Source organism: Corvus cornix, chromosome 10 (assembly GCF_000738735.6).
Source record: "Corvus cornix cornix isolate S_Up_H32 chromosome 10, ASM73873v5, whole genome shotgun sequence".
Classification (NCBI taxonomy): domain Eukaryota; kingdom Metazoa; phylum Chordata; class Aves; order Passeriformes; family Corvidae; genus Corvus; species Corvus cornix.
In genome coordinates, this window is record NC_046340.1 from 17441258 (window position 1) to 17467761 (window position 26504).

Here is a 26504-nt window from a genome sequence, read left to right on the forward strand (position 1 = left end):
AAAACATGAGTTTAAAAATTAAGAAAGGGGTTGAAATGCTCCAGTATCCTGTTTTAGTCATTGAAAAGAATCACCATTTGCACTGAGAGATGCACTGTTTTTCTGTAAAATGAAAAATTGGTATGAAAGAATTTTGACAATTGACAACATGATTAATGAAATTGCTGTTCGGGTAATGCTCATTTTAGAAAGGTATAAAGTTGATAAAATTATTTGAGTTAAGTAAGGACCATTTTCCTGAGGAATCCAGTATCTTGCACTTTTCATGTAGAAGATTATTAACACTGTAAAGTCATTTAGCCCTTCTTTCCGCGTCTTTTCTCTCTATAGAATATTAAACACTATCTTAGATGTAAAAAATGCATTAATGCCAGCTGCTTCTATTTTTTTTTGTGGCAACGTGTACACTGTACATTTCCATTAGGATGATTTAGGAAAAATCACTGATTAAATTTCACAGTTTGTGTGTTGAAAGTTGTCTTTTGTAACAGATTTTATCTGATATAGAAAAAAGTGGTATTTTGTACAGAGTATTTATTATATATGTTGTATATCTATAATATACCTAAAGATGTGGAAATATCCTAGGTCTTTTTAGCTTGCATCAGTTTATCTATTTTAGATTAAAAGTTCCGAAATATTCTGCTTCAGAAACTTTTAAAATCGTACTGATTTAAAAACTTTTTTAAAACCCCAACCCTACTGAGTGTTTCATATGGAATGGAAATTAAAAGTTATTTTTTTCGCTAGAAGTCACTTACACTTGTACCCTCCCAAAACCACGGTGCAGAAGCAGCAGGCGTTGGCCGGGTGGATGTGCCGGAGTTATTTAGCGCTGGCACTGCAGCTGCCGCCGCGCGGGACAGCGGCCCCGGCCCCGCTCAGCGCGCACCTGCTCGGCCTCGGCAGGAGCCGCTCCCGGGCTGCGGGACGGGCACGGGGGGCCGAGCCTGTGGGTGCAGCGCTGCCGCCTTTTCCCCGCGGTACCTGCCGGGGAGCTCCTTCGGCGACACCGGCTCCCGCACCGCGCCTCACGGCCCGGAGGGGCGGCGCGGGGGAGGCCAGCAGTGGGTGCCGGGACGGCGCTGTCCGAGGTTCCCGCCCCTCGCGCCCCCTCACGGCCCCCGAAGGGCGGGGCCAACGCCGCCCGGCCCCAGCGGCTCCCAGCTCTCGCCGCCGCGCCCCGTCCGCGCCGCGGGGCTCGGAGGCAGCGGGGGCCGTGCCCCAGCTATGGCCGGGCGCGGAGCGCGGCTGCGCTGCGGTCGCCCCCCCTCCTTGCTCCTCCTCACCTGGCTCTGCGCGCCACTGCTCGGCCAGCCCGGAGCCTCGCACGCGGGTAAGGTGGCTCGGGGCGGCCCCGGGGGGGTGAGGGTCGGCGGGGCCACTGGGAAGAAGAATGAAGGGTAAAAGGCGCTCCGGTGAGGAGCCAGGGGGGTGTCGGAGGGGAGGGCACGGCCGGCCGGGGGTTCCGAGCCCTCCTGGCGCTGTGCAAGGACGCCGGCGATGGAGCGGGTGGTACCGCGGCCCGGGGTGCGCCGCTGCCCCTCCCGGCTGTGGCCCGGCTGGGAGCGTAGGCAGCGGGAGCGGTTCGTGAGGGGAAATGAGGCGGGATTTTGCGTGTGGGAGGTAAACGCTGCCGGCAATGGGGTCTCTGCGCACCAGCATCGTTTGCCGCGCCATCAACTTTTCCCGGACGAGGTTAAAGTAAGGCTAGTGCCGGGTCCGGCGGTGGCTGCTGAAGGAGGATCGTAGAGCTCCGCTGGCTTTAAGAAAACGAGCGGGACCTCCGGAGACCGCGGTCGAACAGGCTCACCAGGGCTGCCCCCTCACAGAAAAGGGGGAAAATGTCTTTGCCAAACTACGGCTTTTCAGGTGCGTTAGCAGTCTTGAGTGCTTCACATTTCATTACGCAGTGGTTACACTTTCTAAATGTAGTATATATCATGCTTTAAAGATCTCAGCTGCCATAGCTTTCAATTTTTGCTCCACTCACTTTTTGAGCGGAGGTGCAGTTGTAGTGTGTGCTCTGCATCTGCAGCTGGTACAGAGGTAAACTTGTAGAATATATTTTAATAACTGTAATTCGCATATGAATATGACTGCACATGAAAACAACCCTCTTAAGAATTTATAACAGAGCTCTCTTTAGTTTGGTCATGCGTTATTTCTTTGACTTCAAAAGAGTCAGTCTCGTAATTCAATCAGGATTTAACTTCCCGAGTTGAAGGATGTAAAATAGCATGTGAAGCTGGAGTGGTCATAGACTTACACAAAGATTAAAGGAGCAAAATCACTGCTCTTCCATAGATTTATTTAGAAACAGTTGTTTCAAAACGCTGCACTTACATAATTTGTAAGTACATTGCCAAGAGTTTTGCAGAATGTCTTGAAACGATAGCTGCAATAATTACAGGCAGAAAGAAAATTAATGAAAGATAAATTTGACCTTTTTTTAATATTAACTGAAAATTGAAAAAGTGGTTGTAAATATGGTTTATGGAAGGTTGATTGTATCAACGTCTTGGTTTTAATTCAGCCTACAAATACTCAGTCTTATTGCTGAATGTGATTTAAAAGATTATTCTTTGTTTCAACATTTGGAAAAGTAGTGCTTTTCACGTTCGTCATGACAGAAGATGCAAAATCATTATGTTACATTTTATGATTTATATGACTGCATGGAATTACCTGCAGTCAGGTTAAGCCAAATTTTTCCTTTTGGCACAAGCCAGCAGTTTTGACTTAAAAGACAACTGATCGTACATAGTGAGGCTAAAATTTTCTTTTCACAACTTGTTTTTTCTAAAATAAAATTAAATTTGCTGTAAGAGTGCTTGTAAATTAATTTGGTGTTTCCTTCAGTTAATAGTGCTTGGATAACTCTGAATTGTCAGGAGAAAATAGTTGCTGATGTAAAATATAGTCAAAGTATAAGTTTTGTTCTTGCTCTGAATTTTAAACTAACAGGTGAGACTTGAACACCCAAACGGAGGTGAGGTTAACAGCAACCTCTAGCACTGCTGTGCTGTGCTGCAGACCTGTGATAGTGTTCCTTGGCAGTTCATGCACCCAAGCGTTTTCCACTCAGTTTAATGAATCAAATCCTTCTCCCTACCCAAGAGGAAGCTGCAAACCTTCCTGCTTGTATGGGTTTCTTGTGATTTTTCTCTTAAAATATTTTGTGCTTTCTTTAGAGATTCTTAGGGGGATAAACGTGAGCATTGATTTGTGGAGAAATGTCTGTATTGGTTTGTAGAAGGAGCTGTGGAAGGCAGTACCTGCATAGTTTTCTGCTTTTTAGAATGGTAAAACCTGGGGTTTGTGTGATGTTATAGGTTTTGAAATCTCCTACTCTTTTATCTGGTTTTGAGCAATGTAGCTGATTTCTGTGAGCTGTAGGGTTGTATGTTCCAGTGTATCCAAGACTGGAATGAAGCTGAGTGGGCAAAATGCTACTGAGGCAGAAGGTAAGTCCAGTGCCCAGTGTCTGCAGCACCCAGCCCTGCACTGGCAACAACCTGTGAGAAGCCCAGGCCTGTTTCTTATTTCCGTAAGGTCTTATTTATGTATGTTTTGGATTTGTGTTTAATTCTGTGACAGATAGCCTCTAAATTTATAAATGGTTCTTCTGACAAGATTCTGCATACTTGTTCTTCCTTTTGCTCCTTGTGCTATCTGCACTTCTATACACCCTTTTGCTGCTCTCTTTCAGCATTCCTCAGTGCTGACTTCACAGTCCATCTTCAGTGTTTACTGACAGGTCAGCAATCAGTGAAAATGATGCCGTGATTAAAAGTGGTACAAAAGAGAGATGACAAAATCCTGGATTGGTTACAGAGAAGTTCTCCTGACTTCAGCGTGACAGAATTTTTCCTCACGGGAGGCTGACGAGAGGCAGCCTTTTCATGGCCTGGCTGTTGGGCAGGGAGAAGGATCCCAGTTCTGTCTGTGGGAAGCCGAGTGGAGCACGTTAGTGTGTCAGTGAGCTCGGGAGAAGGTGCTGTGGCACGGCACAGACCTGCAGTTACAGCTGCAGGTGGCTGTCACTGCTGCTGGCAGTCATGTCACTAGAGAGGTCAGGAAGCTGTTTGGCACATGGTGTGTACTTACCCGAGAATCCATAGCACAAGTATGCAGAAAGGAACGGTTTGTGGTGCAACTAGCTCTTAATCTAAAGACTGTCAGTTCACATCTATTTCTTGGTTAGTTTACAAACTACATGGCAGTCTATTGTGGTTACTAATCAAACTTGTAAATGTATTTAGAAATATGTGCCATAATTATACCTTGTTGCTAAGCTGTTAGGGGATAGCTTCATTCTACTTTACAACTATCAAGTTGTAACTTTAACCTTTCAAATTTGAGTTGAACGTAAGAAGCACCTTCCCTTCTTTCTGTGAGCAACTGTTGTACCTCTGTGCATATTGGTAATTACTAAGCAGTATTGCAGTTCAAAATTCCTCATAGTTTCCTGTCCAATATGTGTCATTTTATTTTGCTGCTGGTTGGCCAGATGTTGATGTCTAGGTAAGAGAGAAGGCACAAGTCCTCCCAGTAACTTTGAAGCCACCTCTTCCATGCTTGTAGTTGTGGTGATGGGGTCTGCCTTTATTTTTTAAACAGGGGAGGAAAAGATAGTTCTGGGAAGTTCAGAATGTAATTGTTAGCTTTTCTGACTTTTGTTCAGTAAATGGAATAGTGTTAGTATTGCTGCTTTGACTTACAGAAATCCTAGTTAAGATGATTGTGATCTTTCTAAATGCTTGCTGTTAATTAAACGCTTGACTGTGATTGGATTCTTGGCAATTGCTAATGCATAGAAGGAAAAGTAGGCCAAAAAATTAAAGACCATGCTGGAAGTATGACTCATGATGCTTTTCAAAGAGGCAGGGGAATCAGTACAAAAATAAAATTTCCATTTAATACATTACCTGTCTTTTCTACCTAATGACGTAATGGTGGGAGATAGTCTTAATAAATATACTAGAGTACTGGAGGCAGGTGTACTGTATATATTCATTCACCTTCTCCATTTCTAAGCAAATTATTAGTTTTAATATGTAGTAGTTAGATCTGTGGACAATAGTCTGTGTTATGATAGCCTAGAGTTAAATAATATAATGTTAACCACAAAGTATGGGTATTTTACAATGTTTATTGTCCTCAGTAGTAGGGGTTTTTTTCATTATAATGGTATATGATTATAAACATGCATTAGTAATATATATTACTTCTGAATCTACATCTTAACATTACACTTCTAAAAAGTGACCCTTTTCCCTTCGAAACTGCACCCAGTAGTGATGCAAAGAAAGCCTGAAATCATTAACACTCGATTCTGTCAGTTAGAAAATGCTTTGAACTACACTGTTTAATGTGTAAGGAGCAGTGTTACACCTGCAGTCCCAATCTGGCTCTTAGACACTTTATCTAAGGAAATGCAGAGGAATACAGTTCAAAGAAAGCTTGTTATTTGGAGAAACATGGCCTCTGATGTTCTCCTATTTCAAACCAAAGATTTATAAAAATACATCTGAGATCAAGCTGTAGCACTAAGTATTTTACTGGTAATTCTTACAAAGGGAATAATGTTGCTAAATCATTTTAAGATGCTAGGAAATTTAATCCCATAATGGTACAGTAAATTACGAAAGTGTTATTCTTTTGTGAAACCCATCTTTTGTTTCTTATCTACAACATTTTAAAAGTCTGTCATTAGCAGCTCATGTGAAATTTTGACTTGAGAATGTTAACAAGATGAATAGACATGTGCGTTTCATTATGCTATTCATGCATCTGAGGCCCACGTAATGCTTCATCCTATTTTCTAAATAGTTCTTCCAAAGTACTTTAATAAAAAAGTTTGTTAAATGCTTATGGAGGAAATGGTAGAAACTAATTTTTAAGTACAATGTTTCCAAGGTTAAGTGTTTAATTAGAATTTTTACCTAGTCTTTTGTAAAAAGTGTCCTCCAACTACTTCAGAGTTTAAAAAATTTTGAATTATTGGTCTGCTTTGTGCATAAACATTTGTCTCCTTTGTGCAGAATTAAAATTTAGGCCATCCAACATCATATGTGACTTAGGTGGGGTTTTTTGGGGTTTTTTTTTGTTGCTCAATATGAACTCATACTGAGGGGCTATGAGAAGAGTTTAAGGTGCAAATAATAAACATTGTCATTGGGAGTTACCACTGAACAGTGCAGAGAGCTGCCTTTGATTTAAACTGCAGAGGTTATCCAGCCTCAATAAAAATGAAGACGTACAAATACAGGCAAGCTTAGAACTGCCCTTCAAAGGGTGCAGATCTTCTAAGTATTTTTTAGTGCACTGAGCTAGTGGCAGGGGTGAGTGTTTCCATAATCTCTTGCCATCTGATTTAGTATGAGATTGTGCTCTGAGTTGTTTGTTTGCTAATCTTGCTAGTCATAGGTTTTAACCTCTTTCTGTTTTTCTCCAACCATCATAGCTAGTCTGCTGCCTTAAGCCACTAAAACTGTTTTACCTGTTTTCTTCTCTTTACATTTTTTCCACTTGTCACCAGCTCTTCACAATTTTTTTAATTGATGTTAGTACAAGGAGTTACTAAGAATCACCACCCTTGTTATAATCTTAAAATCATACAGATATGTGGAAAAGAGATATTAAACACATGCAGTCTGTGTAACAAATTATTTCAATGGCCCTATTAAATAAAATGTACAGGGTAGGGGTGATTACTTATTTTATTTTTGCCAACTCTTAATATACTGTTACCATTCCCAGCCTCCTCATGGAGCTCTCCTTTGTTTAAGATGTCTTTTATAGACCAGTTTGCCCCAGCATATTAATAAACAGAATAAACTAGAAATACTGAAAAGTGTGGATACATCCATGATCAGAAAAAAAAGAAAGAAATAATTGAACTATATTGTTAGTAAATAATGGTCATTGTAATAGGTCAGTGAGTATACTATAGGTCTGAGTATAAAATATTTGAAAAATAACCTGTTAGTATATAAAGGCAGTAAAGGAACATGTCCCCTTTTAGCATAGCAGAGGAGATGCTGTTTTTTAAGAGAAGCTTAATCTGGAAACAACATGTACCCTGAAGATGCTCAGGAGGTCATCTTACAGGAACACAGAAATGGTGAAAGTGCAACTTTGCCTCTGCATTGCTTCAAGGTCAATTAATGGAGAGATAATATCCAGCTCCATAGTCAGTCTTGAATTGTACGAAAAATTCAGTTGAGAGTTTTAACTGGAGGCGGAAAATGTAATTAATGCTAATATAAAAATCAAGTATTTATGAAATATTAGACTGAAATATACTCAGAACCATTAATAATTCAGGAAATAGGGATATAGAAATAGAGAAATTAAGTTGTGTCTTCAGGAAGCACTCTTTTCGGTGTCTGTAAAATGTAGGCTTGACAAATCTTGATACAGTTATAAATGAGAAAAAATCCTTGGCTAATGAGGATATACTGAACCACTTAAATATATTTTTGGCACTTGTACATTTACAAGGTAACTTGTACATGTGCAACATTCTGTTGCTGGATCCTTTTTGGCAGCAATTCTTATGTCCTGTGAGTTTTCCTGTATGCACCTGAGGTATCTCAGTGGTACAGTGAGTTCTTTGCACATCCCACAAGTCAACAATCTTGAAATGGAGATGTGTCAAAATGTAGAACATGTACAAATAATGTATCTCAAAGAACAGTAGGTTTGTGAGCAAATGAAATACACTCTAAACAGATAATTTGTATTTTGGAACCGAAGGGTGACCTGTCTTAAACCCCAAATGTTGATTTGACCCGCAGCAAGAACTGTTCAGCAGCATGTTAGTGAGGGTAATATTTGTAGGAGGAAGGAGTCCTGCTGCTCCCATTTTGTGGGTCCAATTTCTTAAGCTACGTTTTGCTTTTGCTGCTACTATGACACTTCAGAGAAATCTGGTTAGTATTTAAAATAATAGTTCTGCTGGACTGCCCCACAACTGCAGTGCCAAAGGAGGGGAACTGCCTTGTTGGGCTCTGCAGTGCTTTGGGTGTTTCATCCAAAGGACCTGGACATGAAGCCTTTTGCAGCACAGCAGAAATCCACTGCTGTCACACTTTGATGGATGGGAGGGAACTTAAAACTTAGGCTGCCCATCTTAATTTGTCTAGGCTGCAGTCACATGGAACTGGGTTAGGTCAGTTCAAATTAATGGCTTAAATGGTGTTAGCCAAGCCTCTGCCACAAATGCCAATTCATGGAACTGTTGGTCAAACTCTGAGGTAGCTTTTGCGAGTTTTGTGGGAATGAGAACTGATATTCTATGCAGGTGTGACACTGCCTGACATACAGTGTAGTCATCCCAGGCAATTCTAAAATTCTAGTCCTCTTCAGTATCTATGAATCGCTGATTTACTGAGTGTTGATGGTAATGAACTTCAAGTAGACATTGTTTGTGCTGCCTTTAATTGATACTTTGTTTCCTTTAGCTTCTTTTATGAGAAAGATTAAATACCACCAATGTTTTTTCTGCTTGTATCATTCCTAGTTGATCTACTTCTGTTGTGTTGACTAAATTCACCTCCTCTCCAAACAAAGTAATGTTAATCTTCTCAATCTCTCCTTGTATGGATGACTGTCTCTGGTTTTAATCTGTTTATGACATTCTCTGGTGCTTTTCTGCTTCTGATACATCTTTTTTTAGATGGATGCTGTTAGTGAGCACATGATTTCTAGAGAGGTCGTGCCATAGATTTATGTAATGGCATAATATTTTAAGTCTGCATTAAAAAGAGATGGTGGTGAGGTCTGTTCTTTTGCTTATGCTGTCCCTTAAACTGATGATAATAGTTGCTATGTCTTTTTTTGGCAGTAGTTTCCTTTTAAATCTCATTGGTAAGTAGTAAAAATCTTTATCTAGAACATATGTCTGTGTTTTCTGGTGGTCACCCTAACTTATGTCTGAGAATTGGAGACCCTTTTGTGCAAGGTGGTGTGTGTAGTTTGTGCTTCTCGAGGCAGTGGCCATCTTCAGGTATTTCACACCATCTTTGAAAGCTGTTCTTACTTGAATTACTTAGCTAGACACTGATCTTGCCTTTTTTCCTCCCCTCTATCTTACCCAGAATGACTCCTTGAGAACTATGAAAAAGAACTAGAAAGGTGCATTCCAGTCAGTGTAACATTAGAATAGGTAGAGTCAACTGGTAAATAGTTTGGCATATGCATCTAAGATGCAAAACAGTGTGAGGGAAAGTGCTCTACAAGTGCAGCAAAATTTATACATGATAAATGTTCCCAAACGTTAGAAGAAGTACATTAAAACATGAGGAGACTGAAGTTTCAAACTGGATTGCAAGTTACGCAATATACTACAGACATGTATAATGTGGATGTAGGTTTTTAAAAAGTACCACCCTGTTTGAGACTGACAGAACTTCAGTCTCTCATAGATCAGCTTTCAGTTTTAGAGAAGTTCCATAATTGCATGGCATTGGGTAAATGATATAAGAGCTTTTTGCCTACTGAGATTATCTTAATGTTCTTGAGTCATCCATTTCAGGAGTGTGACAATGGTATGAGGGTGCTAATCAAACCAGGTAACTTTATAAAAGTATACTTCCAGGACCTTGGCCATGCTTCTAGAGAGAAGGGGATGAGATGAGAAAGAACTCTGCACAGCTGTAGCTCTTTGGACACAAGAATGCAGATGTACACTGCTCATTTGAATCAATGTTAATACATTCTTTTTTTTTTAATATAGCTGTATCTGAACCTTCTTTTATTGCTAAAAGTGAAGATCGTTTGTTTAAGCATTTATTTGAAGACTATCAAAGATGGGTTCGTCCAGTGGAACACTTGAATGACACAATAAAAATCAAGTTTGGCCTTGCAATCTCTCAGCTAGTAGATGTGGTATGTACAGGAAATAAGTTGTATTTTTCCATTAACTTTAGAAGAATTTCATGTGAAATAATTGTGGCTGTTTTAGCTTAAACACAATAGATTAAGTGTCTAAAATTATTATCAGTTGTAATAAAAATGCACTGTAGATGGATATATGATGTTCTCATATAAACATACTTAGTGATTGGAATGCTTTTGGCAGTGTATTTTGTATTTCAAGTTACAGACCTCTGTGAACTGAAGCAACTGTTTCCTATGGATAGATTTTTTTTGTGATATATGCTTTATTTTACAGGATGAGAAAAATCAACTGATGACAACAAATGTATGGTTGAAACAGGTATGTGTAAAATACTGATAAAAAATTCTGAAGCTTCATAACTGCAAATCAAAATTTGGGAGAAACTTTTCTAGTTAACTGTATATTCAAAAAACTTAGTTCTTGCATGAAATTTTATTTCACACAGTATCGTTATAAAATGTCCCTGGAAATGCTTTAAAGGATTAATTGTGACAAACCTCTTAAAAAAACCCATAGCAACAAGGTAAGTAAAAACTCACCAAATTAAAAGAAATCTGTTATGGTATTGCATGACCATTTAATACATCAAGGAGTGTATTTCCAACCATAAATTGCTGCTTCAGTACAAAAGTTTTCATTCAAAAGCTTTATTAAGAAAAGTATGGTTGGTGTATTCTTCTGTATAATAGTTTTGAGGTCTTTTTCCTGTGGGATGTTTGAAACTATTGGATATACGTTATTGAAGAATTCCAGTTTCAATTAAATATGCTTGCTAGAAGGAAGTACTTTTTCCTCTGAAGAATATTTGGGTTTGGGCAGGAAAAATCCTCAAGCTTTGTAATTGTAAGGGTCCGGTACTAAACTTAATTGCCACTATTTACTTGGGTAATGCTGCTCACAGATCATTCTTGATGTAACTGAGAAGAATCTTTGCAGATGCTGGTTATACTTAATAGCTTATGGAATTATTTTTGTTTGGGCTAATTCCTTTCTGTTTATTTGATTTTTTTTCCTTTTGCTTCCCATTCCCTTCTTTTCCAGTAACTGTAATTTTAGGCCAAGTTTTTATTTTTAGGAAAACTTTGAGACTAGTCAGCAAAAATGAGATGGCCGTGTGGGTTGATGATACTTTGTGCCCTCTTTAATAGTTTCTGCAGATCTTCTTGAAGTTGAACCAGTTTCAAGAGTTGGAGCCATGATGGGGTTTTTTGTATAATGAAAATGTCTAAATTGCTTCTGATTAGCTTCCAGTCATTGGTATTCATCCAGAACAAGCTTTTTTCAAATTTAATTTATACAATTAAATTACATTATAATAGCTCTTACTTATAAATACATGCTCTGAAAAAGGAACATCTTATCTTAAGTTCTGTCAAGTAGCTCTTATAACAGAAAACAAATATTAAGTGAGGTAACTACATGTCCATTCAGCAAATTCATTGTTTTATGCAAATTTAAGAAGCCAGTTTGATTGTTGTTAATTGCCTCATTATCTATTTTCATGTAGTATCACCCTGCTTAAATCCACTTCCCAATAATAATGATTTTTACGTCTCTCATATCCACAGGAATGGGTAGATGTAAAATTAAGGTGGAATCCTGAAGACTATGCTGGGATAACATCTATTCGTGTCCCATCAGATTCTATTTGGATTCCAGATATCGTGCTGTATGACAAGTAAGATTTGAATCTTCTCATACAAAATGCATTTATGTTATAACTTCACTGGCCAAACTGCTTCTAGGAGGCTTGTTGGATAGACATAATGTGTACGTTTAGTGGGCTAAGAATCTGTGGAAGAATTGCCTCTGAATCCAAATGGACTTTGCTGCCATGTTAAATGCTCCAATGTTTTGCTTTACTTCTGAATGGAATTTCTAGTCCCTTTGAAAAGGTTATTTCCATTTTGTTGTGTAAACTTTTTTCTTAATTAGAAAAAAATGTCTTGCAAAGTGCTGGGTACAAATAGTATAGAGTGATTGGAGGGAAGCAACTAATTTATGCTGTTGTAGGTCATATTAATGGAGTTAAAGTCAGGTACATTTAACTGTAAGGGGGGGTTGCCTTGGTTTTGGGTTGTTCTTGGTTTTTTTCTTTTGAAAATTAACAGATCTCAGACACAGTAACTTTTGAATTAACCCTTCTGCACAATTTGTGTGCATTTACAATGCTTTTACATTTCCTGACTTGTTGAGTCAGGATAAAAGGCTGTTGCGGTGACTGTAAATTCAAGTTTCGACACAAGTATTACTTTACCTGTTTCATGACTCTTTTTCTTCAATAATTATGATTTGGCCAAATTTAAAAGTACTTATTCTGTATTACTAATAGAAACACCAGAGCTGGGTCATGCTATTAAAGATCAGGATTTTTCCAATCTTTTCATAAGTCATTGGGACCATAGAAAGTTGCACAGATCTTTTCAGGATTGGAAAATATTCTTCTATCTTCCAAAGCTGTTTACCTATGTGGGATTCAAATTTGAGGAAAAATGTTGACTATGAAGACAATACAAAATTTTGTCTATCCAGGCATAAATAATAGAAATGACAATAACAAAGCATAATTTCGTATTTAAATGCACTCCCACACTCCACTGTAATTACATGCATTATCTCTCTTCTTTCAGTGCAGATGGACGTTTTGAGGGAACATCTACAAAAACTGTGGTAAAATACGATGGCACCATTGCTTGGACTCCACCAGCAAACTACAAAAGTTCTTGTACTATTGATGTAACATTCTTCCCCTTTGACCTTCAAAATTGCTCCATGAAATTTGGTTCCTGGACTTACGATGGCTCACAGGTTGATCTAATTCTTGAAGATTATGATGTTGACAAAAGAGATTTTTTTGATAATGGAGAATGGGAAATAGTCACTGCAACAGGGAGCAAAGGAAACAGGACTGATGGATGCTGCTGGTATCCTTTTGTTACATATTCATTTATAATTAGACGTTTGCCACTTTTTTACACTTTGTTTCTCATTATTCCTTGTATTGGGCTTTCATTTCTAACTGTCCTTGTCTTCTATCTTCCTTCAAATGAAGGTGAAAAAATTTCACTTTGCACTTCAGTACTGGTATCTTTGACTGTCTTTCTTCTTGTTATTGAAGAAATTATTCCATCATCTTCTAAAGTTATTCCACTCATAGGAGAGTACTTGGTGTTTACTATGATATTTGTGACCTTGTCCATTGTGATAACTGTCTTTGCTATCAATATCCACCACCGCTCCTCGTCCACACACAATGCGATGGCACCCTGGGTTCGCAAGATATTTCTTCACAAACTGCCCAAGCTGCTTTGCATGAGAAGCCATGTCGATAGATACTTTGCTCAGAAGGAGGAAACAGCAAATATGAATGGATCAGAATCATCTAGGAACACCTTGGAAGCAGCTCTGGATTCTATCCGCTATATTACACGACACGTTATGAAGGAGAATGAAGTTCGCGAGGTGGGTATGCTAGTCCTGCTGCACTGATTTTGTACGAGTGGAAATTAGAAAACCAAGTAGTGGTTTACTGTGCAGTTGCATATTAAAGATGTGCTACAGCTTTTGTACTTCACTGAAAGCTGTGTAGTTGTTTCCACTGAAAAGATGTGCAACTATGGTACAATACTGAGAATATTTGGCTGATACAGTACAGTCTTTGGGTTCTTTAGAAGTCTTTTGCTTTCTTCTAGAAGTAAGTTCTTGTCATTAGTTACACATTGTGAGACACTCGTCTATTACAAGAGCATGTACTGTAACTGTTCCCTACAGCACTGCTGAGATGATGAGAGAAGGAGCTATTTTTCACTTTAATGTTGTACCTGAAGACTATCTTGAAAAATGCAGTTGCCTTATATTTTCCAAATAAATACTGGCAAGACTTACCTTGCAGTTTTCAATTCCAAATAATACTGGCAAGACTTACCTTGCAGTTTTCAATTCCAAATAAGGGCTCTAACTCACATGTATTAGTTTAAATACAAGCTATAGCCATATATCGGTCATTTTGTGCTGAGATCAAATATGGACTCAATGACTTCATAACTGTTCTCTTCTACCCTTACTATTATTTGTCTCTAAGTCATACCAAAAGATGTCAGAGGCTTTTTTCAGTCTGTGCATTTGCACTCTGAATTGTCCTTAATAAATGTTTACAACTTTTGTGTAAGAGCATTAAAATCTCTTTTCTTTACATGCTTTTTACGCTAGCACCATAGGTACATCAGAGACTTAAATGCTATTTCCAGTCTAGTGTAGAAGTTTGTAGAAATATAGAAGTTTATTGTGTACTGTCTGTTTCTGATGGCAGAGCCTGAGGTTCTTTCAGTTTATATGGGAATTGCTGTCTCTGGTTGCTGAGTGTGTTCTCCCATACTAGACTAGGAGTAATGTGCCTCCTCTGATGTGCCTTCTCAGGACTTGATTCTGACATTGTCACAAGGGATGCGGCCTAGATTTTTAAGAAATATATCTGCTGTACTGTTAAAGCAGCATCTAATAGCCCTGCATTGTATGAACAACAGAAATAGAATAGTTTGCTATTAAATACATAATTTCCTGTAAATTAAAGGTTGATTGTGAGTGACAAGTGATAAGTATTTTGTTTTACAAATGTAATGTTGTTGTGACTGTAAACCGTGGAAATTAACATACAGCTGACTGGGGACTCACTTGTTTTATTATTACTGGGCTCCAGAGAATGCAAGCTTTAATTACAAAAGTTGTTAATAAATGCTGGACACCTAGTGTCTGGCTATTGGAGCCTTACATCTTAGGAAGCATTAGGCTTGGGAAATGTAGATAGCTCCAGTTCAAATCCAAGACAATTGTTTGGGAAGGTTTTAATTTGCTTGCACAATTATATCTGCAATACTTGCAAAGCTGTGTATAGATATGAATAATTTTATCAAAAAGGAAAGTAGTCTTGAAACTACTGTGAGTATTCTGCCCAGTGTATAATTCTGTGGAGCAGTAACTTTGCAGCTTTCAGCTCTTGTTTGTAACACAACAGCTGCTCTGTACTAACGATTTAAAAAAAATTTTTTTATTATTACTGTTTGGGGAGGTTTGGTTTTGGTTTTCTGATTAGTTTGGTTTTCTGGTTAGTTTTTTGTTGTGGGCTGGTGTTGTTGGTTGTTTGGGTTTTCTTTACAACTTTTGCTTCCAACTCCTGCTTGGGAATTCTGCTTTATGACGTCACAGGCCATGAATCCTGCAGTATGTTAGAAGATGGCAGACCAGTCTCATCTCTCTGTAGATGAGGATGTTTGGTGCTTGTCAGGGTCAATTTCTGCATCAAAATCTACATAGCTTATCAATCTTCACAGAGGGAAGTTTGCTTCTGTTCTAACTCACAACGTAATTGTAAAATGTTGTTCAAGAGGGTTATCATATGGACATGGTTGAAAAAAGTGTACTTTGAAATAACTAAGAATTGCAGGATTTGGTACTGTGTTTTTACCTGTTCTTGCACACACTGACCAACTCTTGTGCTCTTTCTCTTTTAGGTTGTTGAAGACTGGAAATACATTGCTCAGGTGCTTGATCGAATGTTCTTATGGGCTTTTCTTCTGGTTTCAATAATTGGATCACTTGTGTTATTTATTCCTGTTATTCATAAATGGGCAAGTATAATAGTACCTACCCATATAGGCAGTACCAATGCATAAACATTTTCGGAGCCATGTCCTGCTGATATGTCTCTGAGTTTTGCAGTAGCTCTGTTTCCATGCATGTTCTTTGTAGTCATGTTTCTGCTAGAGTAAAAAAGAAAAATCCAAAACTAGAAAATTAGGTTTATCTTAAAGCATGGCATTCCCAGGACACATAGAAGTCAATTTGCTTATTGCCAGTCTACTGAGTTACTGCTAAGCCAGGTCAGAATTAAAAGAACCTTCTCAAGCCATTGCATGTATGATTTATCAAAAAAGCATACACTGACACCTACTGTGAAATAGAAGGATTTAAATTTTTTTAATGATAATCACTGTAGTCCAATTATTAAATTACTATATAAATTGCTACACTGAATATTAAATATTTGCAGTTACACAGTAGAGTTGCTTATTTCAATTTAGTATACAAAGGACAATTTTTATCAGCTCTCTTCAGTGTGTTGTAGAAGTATGAAATTTCGCCAGAGTAAATTAAAATATAATAAAAATACAAGTTAAACTTCCTGTATATCTAATACACAACTAAGAACAGCAGTTTGACCATGATTGGCCTTTATAACTTTTCAGTGGAATTTGCTGCTAAATTTTAAAGCTTGTTAATTCTGTGATACCAACAGGAGCATTTAACAAGCCTTAAAATGCTTAAAGCATATGTGTATATTGATGTCTCCATCAGCTTTGGAAAGGAAGGCAAAGGCAGTTAACTGAGTTCCCAAGTTGTATTCTAAGGGGCTGGAACATTCAGATTTCTTTACTCTTGATGAAGAATTTGATACAGTATGTGAGTTTGCAGACACATTAATTATTTCCTGTCTTTGGGTGTTTCTCAGAATTATTTAAGCACAGGCAGAAGGAATTTGTGGAGCATCTTTCTGAAGGAAGTGGGTAACGAATTATCATGCTGTAGAACCAAATACAGATGATTAATGATTTTCACATTTATTAAACTGAACTTGAGAGCTACCTTAAATTATTTCTTTCACTTACAAAACCATATGTAACTCTAAGCAGCAAGGACTTAGAGTTTTCCATATTTCCTTTTTCCTAAGATTGTTGAAAACGAACTTGCAACTTTTCAATTATTCCATTTAAATACATTCTTTACATTGATTCCAATGCCACCTTTCTTCCTTTCTTAATAGCTTTATTTCTGGAAAAGACTCTAAAATAGTTGGGTATTTTCCTACACCAAAGTTGTTTTAGTGTTGTTCACAATATAGTTGCATCCTGTAGGGCTAATACAGGAATGCCAGGCTAGAGCAAGTCTTAGGAAGTTTTTGTTTGTTTAAATTACTACATTAATAATAACATGTTTAGGTGAGAAGTTTTAATGTAAACTCTGGTATCTTCAATAATTTTACATTTTTATAGTGATTATAAATTTGAACAACAGATACTTATTTCTCCCATACCCCCTCCCAGATCTCCTTTATAATAGCCCTGTACTGATTATAATAGTTATTACTTATGTCGTAACATATATAATTAAATATTTATTTCAAAATGTTTTAATCTGCAGGATATTCTTGGTTTTGTGTAGCTTTTAAAGGCTCACAAGTAGGAAAATGATGTCAGGCAGGCCTTTTTTGTTTTGTTTGTTTTTTTAATACTAGTTAGGGAGTCACTCTTCTTCAGTTACAATTCAGTTACATCTGACATTGGATATCCATGTTTCCTCTATTCCCATCATAACTTTAAAGGTGAATTTTCAAGATTATCTGATTTAATTCAGATATAAGAGCTTTGACTTTCTCAGTTTTACTGAGGTTAAATAATGCATCAGTGACTTTCTCTGTGTGCAAGTTGCAGAAATAGTTCGGATAGCTTGTTTCCTCTTCAAATACAACATTTCTTTTTAAAGTCTTCCATAGGTTTGAATTACTGAAATTTACCTGAAGAGAAAGCAAAGTGAGTAAAACTGTAGATCAGATCTATATCTTTATTTTTTTAACTCTCCATTTCATCTCTTTCCCCTTGTTAAGTGATGTCTCCAGGCTGCCCAGTTATATCATGATGGGCAGCACATTGCCCAGTGGAGTCACTCTCTTTGTTATAGTAACTCACAATTTTTGCAAATGCATGAATTTTTTTTAGTGACTTCTAGTCTGATCATGGTAGATTCAGGTAACAGCTGACACTGGAATCCTTGGGGTCTTCTGCTTATCAGGTGTGTCTGAAACAAAAGAATGTTAATATACTCAGAAGCATGGACTTTTACTTCTGTAACTTATTGCTGAATGTATTGAACTGTAGGTAATGGTACCTTACATAGATTACTGTCACTTGCTCAAAATAAATGAAAATAAGGCACAATTTTCAACAGTTTAATTCTCTTTATTTTCATAAATGTTATATCACATGATACACTGTATTTCCAGAAAGTTTTCAGTTTGGTACAGAGAGAACAGTTCATATTTTTACAAAATATGTACAGTGTTTTGTTGCATTCTTTATTCATGCTCTTAAATAATCTGCAGTTACTGATAAAAAAAAAAAATATGTATGCCTAAGCAACAATTTTAGCACACTTTACAGGACTATTTTGTCTACCTGCCTTCCCTTGGCATGAAACACTTTGCTATAGCAGGATGCCTCTGTATCCAAACTATCCAATCAGAGCATTGTGATCCTTTGCATCACTTGCAGACTGTCTTAGTGTGTGTTTCACTTGTACACAATTCTAAACATCATTAGGTTTGAGCAGCTTTTTTTTCTGATGGCCTTCACATACATTGCATTCTGGGGATACAGAGAGTTTACTTTATGACTGCTTTATAACCATCATCTATTATTTACCTATTTGTTTTCCTTTTGTGATAAACTTCTCGGTCCTTTCTTGACACTGTGTGGGTCAGTTTGTACAGCAGGTGGCAATGTCTGCATTCCAGCAGTTTGGTACTTGTGCTTCCCACCATTCCATCCTCATGAGGGTATTCATGGAACTCACTATGAACTCCTTCCAGAAGATCCTGTCATGGTCTGAAGAGGCTTGGCACCAGACTAGGAAACAAACCTAGTAGGCCAAAGCATTCAACCCATCTTGACTTTCCAAATATTCATGTAATTTTCCATTTCTTTATTAACCCCTTCTTAAATAATTCCTATGAAGTTTAACACACTGCTTCCATCTTTTCCAGTTATTGAGAGAAGTAGCTGTAAAGCATAGCTCGTATTACTTTGAGATTCGCTGTCATAAAGGTTCAGAGTAATTTCTTTTTCCGCATTCTGAACAAAGCCGCCTTGGTCAAGCAAAGTTTAAGCCAAGAGAGATCCTTGTTCTACTACACATGGAAGAGACATGAGGTGCTGGGAGGGGGATGCAAAGTTGGTTGGCAGTTTTATTTGATTTCACAATGTTTTATTTAATCTTTACATTTCATCTCCAGCCATCAAAGGTTGTAAAAACAATCCTGCTGTTCCTAGAATACATACCAGGATGAAAACCCATAGAAAAATACGATCAATTACCATGGCAACATATTTCCAATCATCCTGAATCTGGAAAAAAAAAAAAAAAAAAAAGCAAGTTGGCATGTTTATTAGGTGAATAAGTTGCATTAGCAATAATACCATTTCATATAGGAAGTGCACTTTCTTCTGTATGTAGATATCTTTATGTATACACAACTTACACATCTGTTTTCACTGACAAATTAATTCATTTTGAAGAAGCTTTATTTGCATATGCTCTTTGGAGCAAAGCCAAAAGCTGCTGCTTCAAATCCAAAAGGTTGATCACCAAGACACTGGACTTGAGGAGATACAACTTCTCTATTCCAAAGATGAAAGTGTAAAGCTTTAGATTCTTAGATGAACAGGTTTGTCCAGAAAACGTTACTGAAACAGACTGCTCCTGCTGGTCTTTAGGTAGTATGTAAAAAGCAAAAATTAATTGGTATATAATTATTTGGTATGTTAATTACGTAGTACTGAAATTTGACTGTTTTCATGCATAATGCAAAATTCATCTCTGTCCCTTTCATGTAAAAAGGGAACCAAGTTTCAAAAAACAACAGATTTTTCTAATTTTCTTTTTTTTACAGTGAATGTTCTAGCAAGAGTGACACTGAAGTATTCTATATGTTATATATTAATAGTAACTTGGTGATCATTTTAGTTACTATTGAGATTACAATTCAATTTTTTTTTGTTTTCTTCAAGAATGATAAGAAATGAATAATGCATTTGTTGTTTTTAAAATTTGTTCTTTTTAGCTTAGAACTTGTTTGTTAAGGGAAACTTAAAAACCCAAAGCAGCCCTGTATTTTCTGTACCAACTAAACTAAATAGAGTTCTGATTTCAGTATAAACAAAGTGAAGTTAGAATGAAGTGCCAGAGTGTGGGGATTTAAATTCTGTGATAATTGTGATGGTGTGGCTACTGCTCATAGTATGTTTGAGGAATATAATAGAAAAAAAATTTTAATTTTTTTTTCTCCTTTATTGTGTTAAGATGCAGCTTTGTGAAAGATGCCGGTCCCTGTCTCGCAGTAGTTGCCTCATTTAGCTACAGAACTTTACTCTGCAGCAGCAACAGAATGAGCACCATCATCACTGTGAGGGACATTCACTCTTACATTTCTGTTGTTGATGGTAAGCTGTGGGAGGAAGAATGTAACTTTCTAAAGGCCATAGGGTCAGCAAATTCCACTATTAAGATTATAACTTGGAAAATCCTAACTTCAACTCTTGTGGGATGGGTGGTCTCGTATGTTCCCCTAGCAGTGGTTGCCTTAACATGCCTCACTCAGTACATATTGTGAATAAAAGAGATCATTGTGCAGCAGAGCTGCTTCTCAATTATGTAAGTTCAAAACTGCACATACTTGTAATACAGCTTGTGTAATTTACTTGCATAAAATAATGGTCTCTGTTATCTTTTTTGTCTGTTTGTTTGAGATCTTTTTCTTACCAAACACACTAATGGCAAAAGGTATCTGCAGTTTAAGTAACAGTAAAATATGTTCTTACCTCTTTTGCTTCATTCTGCATTTTCATATTTTCTGCAATGTATTTCACACTTTCAATAGCATCTCTCATTTCTGGTGACAGAACTGAGAATGAAAGCATAGGATCTACAGACTCAGAGCTTGAACTTCTAGTGAGATTGCCACTGAAATCCGAGAACTTCGTGCGCTGGTACTGACAGCAGCTACATGCCGTATCTTGACATACAAAGCCATCTTTACAGCATTTGGTTTCAGAACCGTTGATGCAATTTAAGTTTGAAAACTCAGAAGTGAATAATGGTTTTGGCTTCTGATTATTCTCTTCATCACTGGCAGGCCTTGTCATGAACATGATCCGGGGAAGTAAGTTCAAGAAAATGGTTCTCACCCACACGGGCATTGTGTGTGTCTTGGGTGTTCTGTAGTGCACATTTAGTACAAATACTGTTATGACAATTGATAGAGTTACAAATATCATGGTGAAAAGGAGGTATTCCCCAATAAGGGGAATTACCAGGGAAGTAGAAGGTATGGTTTCTGTGATAACAAGAAGGAACACTGTTAAAGAGAGAAGAACTGATATGCAGAGTGTCACCTTCTCACCACAGTCTGAGGGCAAATAAAAAACTAATACAGTCAGGAAAGAAATCAGCAGGCAGGGAATAATCATATTGATAGTGTAAAATAAAGGTAAACGCCTAATGTAAAGAGAGTATGTGATGTCTGGATATATCTCTTCGCAACAATTGTATTTGATGTCGTGTTTATACCCTGGAGCTTTAATTATAGCCCATTCTCCACTCTCCCAGTAATCTTTCAGGTTCATTGTAGAGCCAATTAAAACTAAGTCAATTTTGGCTTTGTCATAAGACCAGGAACCAAACTTCATGGTGCAGTTCTGATAATCAAATGGGAAGTAGGTTACATCTATTTTACATGAACTTTTAAATATAGCTGGAGGTATCCAGGTCACATCACCCGTGTATTTTAAAAGGGCCTTTGTCTTGTCATCGACCTGGAAATCCCCAACTGCACTGTAAAGCAAGTAAAAATAACAAAAATTAGAATGATCTACTCCAGGCAGTTCCATACATTCAGATCATATACATGAACTCTTTATTTTGGGGAAGTCAGCAATTACTTGTTTACTTGGAGCTCAGTTGCTTATGCAAGACTGAGTCAGTGACTGTCATAAATTTGCACAGTTAAACTGAAACAAAAGCTCTATAAACTCACCAGGGAGGAGTTGGAAGGAAATACTCTCTCTTATTAATAGCATGGCTTGGTGCAATCAATATTCAAAATGGCAAATAACAGATTGCAAATGGCAGTCTGACTAGATGAGTGTTGTAGGCCCCTGCCAACTGAACTATTTCATTCTATTCTATATCTAGATTGATCAAGCCCATCAGAACTCAAGGGGATGGTAAGAATTTTACTGATACTTCCACCTCTTCTGTGGACAGTGCAGGTAGTAACTGTGGAAAGAGGGATTAGGTTTGGGGTCTATCTTTGCATAATGAGTGTATTTTCTAAGAGGTTTTTTTAAGTCCCACTTTGCTATCTTATATGATCCACTTGAGTAAATGAAAAAGTAAAATTAAAGGGTAATTTGAAATGTTAAGGCCCCAGTTAGAAAAGGAGTGTCATCACTGTTGATCCATAGACCTGAGTTTTGGATCTTGTAGCTGAGTCCATTTCATTGAGAATTGCTTTCTTACAGATCCATTTAGTTATAGTTTGGCTCTTCACAGTCTCAGAAACTGACATCTAAAGTAAAAGGTGTCAAATTGTGAATTTAACTGCTAAAAAGCTAGAATTTGCATTTCTTTCAGTTAAAGTTGTGATTCACAGGGGCTTGTGAAGGGGAAAAGCCAAGTTCACTTTGGCCTGCTCACTTGCAGCTCCAGGTTAGAGCTGATTCCTGCCCAGTGATGCTGATGTGGCTGGCATGAAGGTGAGAACAGCAGTGGGGGGATGCAGGACACAGGTGTGTTGAAAAGCAGCTTTTCAGTGCATTCTGTGAACTTGCTGCTGATTTTTTTTAGAACTGGTAACATCAACCCCTCTCCCTGAACTAAGAAGTTAAATATGCAAGAGCCTTACTTGTTATATAAAACAATATCTGGTTTCCAGATCTGGCCAGATGGAACTCGGATGAATTCAGCACCTCCATAGTCTGCTGGATTCCACCGAAGCTTGTAATCATTCCAGATCTAATTATGGTAGAAATGAGTCTATGTTAGGTTTGTGAAGAAACTGAAATTCAGTGGACTAGATCTGAACTGAGTGCTGTCATATCACTTCCACGGTTGATTTATTTTGGATACTACAGTGTTTAGATGTTTCTTTAACAAACACATATGTGTGGTGTTTTTTCATATGCAGATTTTAGGTGGGCCTAGATAGCTAGACCTTGTTGGTCATATGCATATATGACTTAAATATATGTGACTGTCCCAGGAATGTCTACTCAGTAGCTGGAACAAGGTGAAAGAGGGACTAAGATACAGTCCCACACTCTCTGAAAAGAGAGTAATAATAACTTTGATCTCAAAAAAGCAGGTATCTGTGGGACAGTGAAAAGAGATTCCTGGAGGCTGTGGAGCAATTTGTGAGCATCAGTCGAGGGACCTTGGGTAGATGGGTCAGAGAGAGCTCCAGGGTGTTACGGCTCAGGTAACAGCCTTTGTCGCTAGGACTTGTTAAACCCCATTTTAACGAGGTTGAATATCAAGGTGAAGGTGGGAACTAAGTTGGTTACTAAGCTGACTGCAAAAGTTATTAACTGCATTTTTAAAAGCCATTTTAACGTGAAGTACACATTTTTGGTTCGTTCTCACTTTACGGGAGCTAACCAGCACCAAGTGGCGCTGTGCGGGACCTCCATGCCGAGCTGCTTCCCTTGCGTTGGTGTCTGCCAAGGCAGCGCGTTTGGGAGTCTCCAGAGAAAAAATCTAGTATTTAGCGACTGCAGTAAGTGTAGCAGCCTTCCTCCGCTCCTGTCCCGTCCCTTCCTCCGCTCCTGTCCCGTCCCTTCCTCCGCTCCTGTCCCGTCCCTTCCCGTCCCCTTTCGCCGGGCGGTGCGGCGGCCGCTGGGGGGCAGCAGCGCGCCGGGGAAGGGCTCGGGCGGCGCCGCCGGCACGGAGCGGGAGAGCCAGGGATGCTCTCCTGGGATTCTCTCCCGGGATGCTGTCCAGGGATATTGTCCCGGGATGCGTCTGTGCCCCGAGGGACCCGAGCCTGGCGCCGCCCCCGCGACCCCGGTGCTGCTGGAGCCCGCAGACGCCTCGCTGGGCAGGCGGGTCCTCCCGCCCCGGGTCGCCCCGGTGGAGCGGGGAACACTCCCGCGCTGGAGGGGAAGTGAGTCGGTGCCGTCTGCGCTGTCACTGAGCGCTACTTACGTGCTTCAGCCACAAGTTGGTTTCCATTATCTGGTTGACTTCGTCCTGGAAAAGAGAGGTGTGTCGGGAGATGTGCCGGCCCTGCCGCGGCGGCCGGCGGGGCTGTACTCACCACCTTCACCAGCTGCGACATGGACACCTCGAACTGGATGATGACGGGGTCCGAGACGTTCTTGACGGGGCGCACGAACTGGTTGTAGCTCTCGAAGAGGGCCGCGTAGAGCCGGTGCTCGGCCTCGGAGCCGCCGCAGCCTGCGGAGGGCACGGGGTGAGCGCCGGGCCAGCCCCGTGAGGAGCAGGGCCGCCCCGCTACTGAACTGACTGCCCAGCATCCCTGTGCGCTGGGCAGAGCCCCAGCCTCACCTAAGCGGGGAGTAGTGTGCCATGGGGGACATTCGCTTGGGCTGCGAGAAGAAAAGCAGTGAAAGGTAATGCTATGACAGAGGTTTCCTAACACACGTCTGCAAAGTGAGTTAAAAAAACAGTTTTGGGGAATTACTGAAGAACTAGGGCTGCAAAAACCGTTTTCCCTCACAGTCCCAATCCCCCAGACCTGGCAAGGCCACAGGGCTGTGGAACAGAGGAAAGGGAAAGTATAACCCAACAGACCAGGCCTCTGGTAAGGGGTCAGAACGCCTTGCATTAGGAAGAGTCCCAGGAAATGAGAAGTCTGCTTTCTAGTCTGAGTCATGACTGCATGATTACGGTGAGGATAACAGCCTGCTTCTTAAAATATAAAAAAAGAAAAAAGATTAAAATTTGATTAACTGTTACATTCACAGACTTTTCAGCACACTCAAAGAAATGTGCTAACTACCCCTTTATTATTCTAAGTAGTTTTTATTTATAGTAGATTCCTATTGTCCTTTTGCCAGTCATAAGTGCAGTTCATCGTACTCTGTGGCCAACAAAAAAGCTGCAAGCTGAAATTCTTAACAAGGTACTTCACCTGTTTCAGGATGAGCTGTGAGAGCTTGTATTTTACACTACTATTTTACTATCAAACTAGGCAATAACCATCCTGACACTATTAGAAGCCAGTGGCCTTTTTATTTTTAGAGAGCTATCTCAAACTCTCTTCGGAACTACACATCCTCATGAATTCCAACTGAAAAACCAAAAAAGGTTTTGTCATTAATGGATAGCACTATGCAAATTTGGCAAAGTCACAAACTGAAGTCTGTTGAACATATTCTACAGTTCCTTTGAAATGGAAATATGAATATTTGCAAGGACATGTTTATTTTTTGCCAGTTGTTTTTTAGTAGAGAAAGAGGGGGGAGGCAGAAGTATCTGCAGGTGACAGATTGCACCAAGCAGGTGTTGCTTTCGAATCTGTGAGACCTCACCTCTCCCTAAGACAAGAGGGTTCCCCTCATGTGAAACTGTTCAGCTAAAAGGTCTTTGGTTTGGTGTTGTTTGATTGGTTTTTACCCCTTGTGCCTTCTCTTGTTCCCTTGGAGTGCAATTTTGTTTTCAGATTAGTGAAATCATTCAAACTGGCTTGCTAACTAAAAAATGAACATTTTTAACTGCCAGTCTTGCTTGTACTATTTGTTGATATCTTCTACCTCATAGATTGAGATTTCCTGGAATAAATACCCTTCAATCTTTTAGATAAATAATTTTAAATCTAGATGTTAACACTATTATAGTCAATCCCAAATTGCCAGCCTTTTTACATGTCACCAGCACTCTAATTAAATCTAGCATCCACTGTCTCTAGAGAAGTGCATTTATGTGGTTTTTCATTTAAATATCTCGTGCTTTCCATATCTGCAGAGAGAAGACATGCTGTTTGCAGCACATACTTAAAGCTCTTTAATATTGTCACTTTTTTGTCTTCTCTGCTGTATATGAAACCACACCTTTATGTATAAGGTGCTTTTTCTTCATGTTAAAATGGCTTTATGTGTCCTGTTTGGTATCTTTAATCAGGACTACCTAACTACTTTGCAAGGATAAACTTAAAAAAAAACCCACTGAACAACAAACTATGTAACAGAAAGAGCTGTACCACGATTCTGTCCATTTGCCCCTTAGGCTGGAGAGTGCTTCTGCACTTCTTAAAAATAATTTGCACCAAAGCTATCTCCTGCTCCCCTTTTCAACCCTCCCTTCACCATCAAAGAATAACAAATTAAGGATCACTCACCTTGACAGAGAAAGCAAACAGCAGCAGTTAGAAGGAGAGTGTTCAGGCTCTCCATGGTCTTATGAATTACTGCCTGTGGACAGGGGCTGTTGAGGATGAGCTTCACTGCCAGGACTGTACGAACACAGGGAGCGGGGCGAGCTGTGCTCCTCCGATGCGTGAAATGCCTGCAAGCAGCAGTCGGCAGGACCCTGAGCACAGCTCTGCGCACTGAGATCCCATTAGGTTTGCTGTGCTGCCCCCTTTCAAGCTACCCAGGCTGTCAGAGCTTTGGAAATGGCAAATAAAGTGCAGGAAAAACAGATGTTATTGTAGGCAAAGAGCAGTCTTCTGGCACAGATAGTAGGCAAGATTCCTTAAAATGGTGCATAAATGAGCCTGGTAATCTGACAATGCTGAAGAGTTTTCCAG

General features: G+C 39.1%; 2 protein-coding genes across 4 annotated transcripts; one reads left to right on the forward strand and one right to left on the reverse strand.

The window, feature by feature from the left end:
- The first annotated feature begins 1165 nt into the window (after positions 1–1165).
- On the forward strand, positions 1166–20468 carry CHRNA5 (cholinergic receptor nicotinic alpha 5 subunit). Of its 3 annotated transcripts, none has more exons than XR_005602778.1 (7): positions 1166–1336; positions 9746–9897; positions 10184–10228; positions 11479–11588; positions 12541–13372; positions 15418–18645; positions 20039–20465. XR_005602778.1 is itself a non-coding variant. In XM_039557642.1 (7 exons), the coding sequence occupies exons 1-7, from the start codon at positions 1231–1233 to the stop codon at positions 20090–20092; spliced, it is 1329 nt and encodes a 442-aa protein (XP_039413576.1). In that variant the 5' UTR covers positions 1166–1230; the 3' UTR covers positions 20093–20468. The 3 variants fall into 3 exon arrangements, 2 of the variants coding, with proteins under 2 accessions (XP_039413576.1, XP_039413575.1); XM_039557642.1 differs by having other exon boundaries at positions 15418–15447; positions 20039–20468; XM_039557641.1 differs by having other exon boundaries at positions 15418–20465.
- On the reverse strand, positions 17899–26504 carry CHRNA3 (cholinergic receptor nicotinic alpha 3 subunit). The gene is made up of 6 exons (XM_039557640.1): positions 26094–26504; positions 24051–24190; positions 23939–23983; positions 22641–22750; positions 20557–21568; positions 17899–19083 (listed from the first exon to the last, which is right to left on the reverse strand). Exons 1-6 carry the CDS (start codon positions 26146–26148, stop codon positions 18955–18957), a joined length of 1491 nt encoding a protein of 496 aa, XP_039413574.1. The 5' UTR covers positions 26149–26504; the 3' UTR covers positions 17899–18954.

What these genes read in the sequence shown, in the direction of transcription:
- CHRNA3 (XM_039557640.1), bottom strand. Translation starts at nt 26,148, where the DNA reads ATGGAGAGCCTGAACACTCTCCTTCTAACTGCTGCTGTTTGCTTTCTC. An exon ending in TGTTTGCTTTCTCTGTCAAG is followed by an intron (nt 24,191 to 26,093) that starts GTGAGTGATCCT and finishes TGCCCTCCGCAG; the next exon opens with GCTGCGGCGGCTCCGAGGCC. An exon ending in TGTCGCAGCTGGTGAAGGTG is followed by an intron (nt 23,984 to 24,050) that starts GTGAGTACAGCC and finishes TCTCTTTTCCAG; the next exon opens with GACGAAGTCAACCAGATAAT.
- CHRNA5 (XM_039557641.1), top strand. Translation starts at nt 1,231, where the DNA reads ATGGCCGGGCGCGGAGCGCGGCTGCGCTGCGGTCGCCCCCCCTCCTTG. An exon ending in GATATCGTGCTGTATGACAA is followed by an intron (nt 11,589 to 12,540) that starts GTAAGATTTGAA and finishes CTCTTCTTTCAG; the next exon opens with TGCAGATGGACGTTTTGAGG. An exon ending in AGGAGAATGAAGTTCGCGAG is followed by an intron (nt 13,373 to 15,417) that starts GTGGGTATGCTA and finishes TTTCTCTTTTAG; the next exon opens with GTTGTTGAAGACTGGAAATA.